General features: G+C 34.2%; 1 protein-coding gene and 1 non-coding gene across 2 annotated transcripts; one reads left to right on the forward strand and one right to left on the reverse strand.

The window, feature by feature from the left end:
• Positions 1-2597: 2597 nt before the first annotated feature.
• On the reverse strand, positions 2598-5583 carry LOC139840232 (uncharacterized). Its single transcript, XM_071830477.1, has 12 exons — positions 5410-5583; positions 5225-5312; positions 4922-5093; positions 4741-4831; positions 4189-4224; positions 3864-4093; positions 3705-3753; positions 3468-3557; positions 3329-3382; positions 3159-3224; positions 2965-3065; positions 2598-2886 (listed from the first exon to the last, which is right to left on the reverse strand). The coding sequence occupies exons 1-12, from the start codon at positions 5485-5487 to the stop codon at positions 2817-2819; spliced, it is 1125 nt and encodes a 374-aa protein (XP_071686578.1). The 5' UTR covers positions 5488-5583; the 3' UTR covers positions 2598-2816.
• Positions 5584-7564: 1981 nt separating this feature from the next.
• Positions 7565-7674, forward strand: LOC139846277 (small nucleolar RNA Z161/Z228). Its single transcript, XR_011759003.1, has one exon. It is a non-coding gene; the product is annotated as a small nucleolar RNA Z161/Z228 (small nucleolar RNA).
• Positions 7675-7954: the final 280 nt, after the last annotated feature.

Genomic DNA, 7954 nt, shown 5'->3' on the forward strand with positions numbered 1-7954 from the left:
ATCATATCATAATCAATACAAACAAAGAACTCATCTGTGATAGCGTTAACTTCAACCTTATCATCATCACCACCATCACTTTTCTTTTGTTTATTCTTGTCATATGCCTTTTTCTTCTCATTCTTCAACTTTGGACAATACCACTTTGTGTGCCCCTTTTCATGACAATTATAACACTCAACATTAGCAAATTTGCCTTTGCGTGAGCTGCTACGATGATTGCCTCTTTTACCCTGACCTCTACTATGACTTCTCCCCCGCGTTTCTGTGACCAAGATATCTGACTGTGAAGAGGAACCTTGTGACTTTCTTCTCATCTCTTCATTCAAAATACTACCCTTAGCCAATTCCATGGTGATAGTACCATTCGGTGCAGAGTTGGACAAAGATGTCCTAAAAGTCTCCCAAGAGTCCGGTAATGTACCAAGTAACCAGAGACCCTGAATCTCATCCTCAAACTTGATACCCATACCTGCAAGCTGATTTATAATACCCTGATATGCATTTAGGTGATCTGTAATAGGAGTCCCATCATGGTACTTCAAAGCCATCATCTGCTTAATTAAGAACAACTTGTTATTCCCAGTCTTTCGTTCATATAACTGCTCAAGCTTTTTCCATAAGGCTTTAGCATCAGTCTCTCCAGTAATATGGTTCACTACATTATCATCAACCCACTGCCGAATATACCCACATACTTGTCTATGCAAAATTTTCCATTGAGCATCAGATTTTTCCTCAGGTTTATCCTCAGTAAAAACAGGCAAATAATAATCTTTTACATAAAGAAGATCCTCCATCTTGCCTTTCCAAACATGATAATTTGAACCATTTAAACTAATCATCTTACTTGTATTAGCTTCCATCTTTCACACAAGTCAAATCAAATAACCTAGCTCTAGATACCAATTTGATGGGAAAATGATCACAACGGGCAAACTACAAAGCGGAAACAAACCCGTTTGACAAGCATTTCCCGACCCGCATGAACCCGTGAGGAAACTAACAAATAAGGTATACCACAATCACCACAAATCAACCCCAATTCTGTCCCAAATCAGCAAATACGAAATAACAATGCACACACAATACACACGAGACTTTTTACGTGGAAAACCCCTCAAAATCGAGAGTAAAAACCACGGGACTCGTAAGCCACTTAAATTCCACTATCATCAACAAGGAGAGCAATACAATAATCCTTCTCTAGCTCAACTAGAGGTATACAACATCATCATACTCTTGAACAACAATAATCAACAAGTATATGAAGAAATTAAAGACAAAAGATGAACAACACTACCAATAAACTGCCCTCTGTTCCAGCAGCAAAATCACGAGCTACAGGCCTTTCTAGACGAATTCAACGGTTGAAAATGTTGGCACTGATGTCAGGAAGACACATCCCAAATATCGTGAAGATTCAACGGTCGGATCTCCGGGGATCGTCTCTTTTCTGGCCTGCTGTCACTGTAGACGGGAAATGTGTTTTTCACTCTTTTTCTTGATCTCTATCTAATCTCTCTCTCTCGTATCATTGAAAACAGCTGCACAACTTCAAATTAAAGATGCCCTCTGATTGTTGACCAAGTCAAACAACCAATTGGGCCTAATTTGTTGGGCTTGGGCCATTACTTTCACATAAATGGAAACAAACTAATAAACCCAACAGATTAATCCCCGATTACTCATTTTTAAGAGCAAACTGTTCCGATTTTCCATATTCCGTTTAATTAATCGGTCAAGGTCAAGGTCAATGTCAATTGACGAGTCAAAATCGAATTTGGTAATCAAAGTCGGTCAAAGTCAAATTTAGTCTACGTTTTGACATGAAACTTTTTAAGACAATTATGTAAAAGTTTATGTTTTTGATTTTCTTCTATATTTACACATGTAATTTTTTAAATTTAATATTTAAAAGTACAAGGTACAATTCAATTAATCCCTGATTAATCCGCGAATTGCCGATTGATACTTCCAAAGTCCAAACCGATTAATCCTCGAATAGCGAATTTTACAACCTTGACTGGTACACTTCTAGTTATCAACTATTGTACTTGAAGACCCTTTATAGTTGGGACGCGTTAACTCTAAGTTCATTTTCAACTCCGTGAACTACGCAGGCTTGTCTGAGTGGCCACCGAGTTACCAAATGAAGCACACCACCTGGGTTCAATTACTGTCTATGCAAAATTGTTCAAAAATGGAGTGTAATTAGAGGGTGCGCATAATTGTTCAAAAATGGAGTGTGATTAGAGGGTGCGCATAATGCGCAATTCACCGGGTACCAGGTCTCGCGCTTGGGGAACATGATTACCCGGGGTTTTATCTTCTCTGGAGGAGTCAATGTGCTCGTTCATAGGAGGGTTCCCCGCATACTCATAAAATTTCAACTCCGTGTCCCCTTAATCACGAGTTAAAGGAGGGCACGAAATTAAGAAATGGCAATTAAACACATCATGATCAGTGAAAATAAATACCTGGCAAGAAACTACCCTACTTTCAAAACATGCACAAAACTCATACAAAGTGGTCAAACCATCTCCAGATCCAGCAGTTAAACCATGTCTGATCAAAAAACTTTAACAACATCAACATTCAACCAATCTAACCAACTAGGCTGGGTTCGGGTTTAGCAAGTCACATTCTAATCAAAATACTAGACCATATCCATCCAGAACAACCTAATCACAATACTCAAATCCATATCCAATCATCATGTTACATACTGCTTTCTCACAAATTCGGAAACAAATGGCACACTCTAAAGATCTAAAATAATGTGAATAATACAAGAAATTGAGTTAGCCGCGTCTCTAACGCTGCTGAATCAGTACTTCACTGCATTGCTTTTTGAAAATTAAACATTCTTCCACAAGATAATCACTGCAAGAATCAGCTATTTCATGAGAACTTATCATACAAATTGTATAAAAATTATCATATTGCGTTTGAAGAACTTACAATATTCTCTCAGCCATTTCTGTCACATCCCATCTAGGACTCCAAGGATAATCTTGCAAATTAGATGACTTTATTGGTTTGCTAAGATGCGTTTGAAAATGCTTCACAAATTAAATTAAACACCAACTCAGAACATATCTATACAACACATTTTGTATTTTAACGAAGCCTTTTGAAAGAAATGTAAATGCTACCTGAGAACTTTGAAGAATCAGAGCAGGTTGATGCTTTGGAAACTGAAGTGGAAGAGTAAACTGCACCTAAATATACCATATGACACACGACTTTACATTTATTCAAAACAGCTATGGCTACACTCAACAGTTGATAAGCTTTTTTGCAAGAAGTAACTAGTGTAACGTACCAGAAAAGTAAACACGCCAGAGCTAGCTAAAAATGTTGACTTCCTGCAAAATACCTGGCGGGCCAAAATATAAAAAAAAAATCAGATTTTATTCAAAATACTAGCTTTATGAAAATGTGTGCGTAAAACGTTCACATACTGGATCAGCTTCTAATGGCCTTCCAAAGGGAACAGCCAACGCTGTAATAAACTTCCTTCTAACTTCGATTGATGTAATAGCATCTCTTATCTGAAGATGGGAAAATTGGAAATGGTAGCCGATAAAATCATATAATATAAATATAATTATATAATATAATAAAAAAAATTTCAAAAAAAATATATAAGTAAAAAATATTTAACCGGTGAATACTGAATATGAAAGAAATTCACCAACCTGTGATTCGAGCATCTCCTCTAAATTGGGAAGATATTCAGCCATGCACCTTTTTACAAAAATAATAATAATATAAATAATATCAGAGCCGTCTTGGTAAAAAAAATCAAATAAACACAGATAAATAATAATAATTAAAAAAAAAAAAAAAAAACTTACATTCCTTCCAACCAAGGAGGAAGTCTGAACTCATCGATAGAAAACAAATCTTTCAGCTCAGGTGAAGATACCAACTTTAAACGTGGAGCTGAAGCCATTGCCAAATATTTTCTGCTCACGGGATATACAACCTGCAAATATATCTTCTGTTGGTGCTGCCAAGTGGACCCCGCAACCATTTTGTTTAAATCCACGTCCAGTAATGGAACTGCAAATTTCACCTCTTCTGGCTACACTACATGTACACCACTTCATTACAAAAGAAAAAGTATATTGCTGAATAATTTAATCATCAAGTGCAAGTATATAAGTCGCACAATAATACCTTGTCAGCACCAGAACTCATATACATTTCAATTCCCTGAAACATTTTGGACAATAACATTATATAAAGGCCGAAATCACTTGTAGTAGCATAACGTGAGGTGATACAATCTTAGACTAAAAAAAAAAAAATGATGCAAAGGACATCATAACAGGTGCAGCTAACTACATTTCAGGATAACTACATTCAGAATTTTATTACTGCTATAAAGTTGGTCAGGACTCAGTATAGAACTAGAAGTTTTGTATCCAGACAATAAAAAAAATGCTTAGTAGACCTAAATAAAAATATATAAATATAAGCCAAAAACTGTGATAGGTTGAAGTTAAACATGATTGGTGAATAAAAAGAAAGAATTAGCGCATAATTGTATAGTTTAGGCCTAGATTTAGGTCTAAATTTTCGCCTATTTAGCAAAACTCGGGCATTATACATATCTTAGCTATAGACATATTTGCAATACTCAAATACGGACATACATACAAGTATATTTTTATCCAGTTCATCATTGTATCACATTTATAGAGTATTGAAATGTTACTATGTTTTTACCTCGCGAGAATACATGGTGTTAATTTCAAACTTGAGTCTATCATCATCAACTTCACCAACACGCTTTTTCTGATACGCCATGTACAAACTCCTGCAATGTAAACACAACGCGTTAATACACTAAACAGAGAAACACTCACAATAGAATTAATGTTATCGTAAAACCCCTAAATAATACTACCTTAGCTGATGAATCAAAGACATTAGCCTAGTTGGATCTTTGCAATTCCAATCCGAAAAACTATTCTTCACTTTCGACTCTCCTTCTCCGTATGGTCGAAAACTTTCATCTTCAGGTCCGAAAATAATATCGGGTGGCAACAATGGAAAGTGTGCATTGTATATAACATCCCCTAAAAATAATTGCAACATCAAAATCAAAATTATTCATTATTACACCAACAAGACAGTTACACATCTCATATATAGATATAAGAATTATTATAGATACAACACATATATAAATACAGTACATTAAACTAACATTTGATATAATCGAGACAAAAGGGAATGGCTAAAGTGAATCGATCAAGTAAAGCGGGATTTTTAGAACCAGACCACATCTGTTCAACCTACAAGTAGGAAATAATACGAAATAATAATAATAATAATAATAATGAAATTAGGGTTTAATTGATAATTGAGGTTGGGGAAATAGAAAAGGAGTACCTTGATTGAATAAGGTGAATGATGGAGAAGGTGAGTGAGTTGTGTGTAGACGATCGGTGGCATGTTATCAACCGCCATGATTGTGCGAAAGTTGATCTCCGGTGAACTTTTTACCGATCAATTTTGGGTTTCGTTTAGTGAGACAAGACGAGGTTTAGTACTTGTATTCACCCACCGGATCCGAAGTAAATGAATTAAATGGATCGGATTATTGATTTTTTTTTTTTTTTTTTTTTTTTTTTTTTTTAACATTTCTAACATAATCGAATACTTTCATTTTAACATAGAATAATTTCATTTGTTACCTATTTTTAAGTTAACAGCAAGTGTCGATTTATTAACGTCTTGACTCCCGTTTAGAGCCTAAATTGAATTCCATACAAGATTTAAAACTCATAGAAATTTGATTATACCATTTTCATGACGTCTCAATTTTATTTTACTATTTTTTGTAAAAAAAAATTTCCTACTTATTGGCCAGAGGTCCACTCGAAAGCAATATCTTTATCCGTCGAATAGAGAGAGATGACTTTCTCTACTTTTGAGAGTGTTTCACTCTGTATGGAGTAATGACTTGTTTTATTCTCGAATAGGGGAATGATTGTCTACATCTCACCTCCCTCATACACCACACTCATGTGGTATTGGGTTTTGTTATCGTTGTTGTTGTTATTGTTGTTTGGATTAAACCGAGTGGCTTAGGGCATACACCTTTATTTACCTCAACAGAATACTTGAGAAACCCCCTAGAGTCGAACATGCGCCAACTAGGACTCAGATCCAACTCATACCTTATACCACTCAGACAATGCCTTAGTATCGGATTATTGAATTTCAATTTAGAAAAAGTACATATTCAATCAAAAAGTATGGAGTTCACTTAAGATGCGTTTGATAAAACACAATGATTAAGTGAATGATTTATAATCTGAATGATTCAAAGGTTATGAGTGAAACTGCTTCTGATAAATAATAACATGTTTGATACTCATTTTGTACGATTAATATGAACCATGTAAAATGAATAAAAGCTAATATAGTTGTTTAGTAATTGTTTTTGTCATAAGTGAAAGAGAATATTGCATAAAATTTAGGTATTTAATGGTTAAGAGAGAGTTTCAGTTTTGAATGGTTTAACAATGAACGTTGAATCATTCAAAATCATATGTCATTTAGAGGTCATAAACAAATGTTCTAAATGTTAAATGGTTTAACATTCAACGATGAGCCATTCAGTTTATTGTATAAAGTAAATAAATTGAAATTGAAGAAGGGCAAGCTTTTAAAGTCCGAGTCGAAGATTATGAAAGCTTCTCAAGCGGTGGAATATTCAGGTGTTATTTGATTATTAGCTTTCTATTTGTTCGTTTCATGAGTTTTAGTTGTGATGCGTCTGTTTTTGTTTTGTTTTTTGTTCGTAAAGACGTTTGTTTTTGTTAGGTTAGGCGTTCCCTGTGTTTTTCTCTTTTGTTAGCTTGTTCGTTGGTTATGCTCAATCAGAGGCGTCTTTGTACAAAGGCAAGGTAGGCAATCGCCTAGGGCCTAAAATTTTTGAAGGGCCCAAAATTTAGAATTTGTATATACATTTCTCAACATTTTCAATATAAATTGTCAATCTAAGTTATAATATTGTAATTTTAAATAGTTAAATATATTGTAAGTAATAAATAAAAAAAATTAAGTATTTAAAAATTTATTCGAATCAAAAAATTTAACGAGTATGATGATCTATTTTTATTTTCGTCTAGGGCTATCGAATTGTTGAGACGGCCTGGCTCAATTTAAGATAGGCCTGATTGACGTGGTTGTCGTTTGCTTTTTCTAGTTACGAGGGCTTTCGGTTTCACTTAAAGTGGTTAAGTGACTTTATTGTCACAAAACCTAATCGAAGCTATAAACTTCAAAAGGATCACATGTTAATGGGCTAAAAATAAGGTCCATGTTTGTTCAACTGGGCTTCTAACAAAATAAACCCTAGGGTGTTTAACCTATACATAGACCATCGTTAGTCTATATTTATCTACTCGCCGAATTGCCGAAACAAAACTGAAATTTCCCAAATAAAAAATTAGGGTTCATAGTCTTACTGCTATCAGGTGCATTTACCTTATTCCTTTTATTTTATGTTCCAGCGTTTAAATTTACAAATTTAAAATATCCAGATGATGAAAATGGATTAATTCTCACGACGGTCGTCTGAAAAATCATACTTTTTCGTAAGGTTTTGATCAACTTGATGCATTCAGTCCAATTTTTCTGATGGTTTTATATATTTACACTTTTTTTTTTTCGGTTCCTATTTTTAGGAATTTGAAAGCTTTGCGAGCATATTGAGGATTGTTTTATTAATATTCCGATTAACTCATGAATGGATTATTTAACCTCCTACTCATTCTGAATGTTCGCTTTAATTGTCTTATGTTCTTACCCATTTCAACCATTAATCATGAATTGATTTTTGGCTATGATTTATTGTTATGTTTTGAATCGGTTTATTATTCAATGATTTTTATTAATTTAATCTTTATAGATATTGTACTTCTCC

This window comes from Rutidosis leptorrhynchoides, chromosome 4, assembly GCF_046630445.1.
Source record: "Rutidosis leptorrhynchoides isolate AG116_Rl617_1_P2 chromosome 4, CSIRO_AGI_Rlap_v1, whole genome shotgun sequence".
NCBI classification, from domain to species: Eukaryota; Viridiplantae; Streptophyta; class Magnoliopsida; order Asterales; family Asteraceae; genus Rutidosis; species Rutidosis leptorrhynchoides.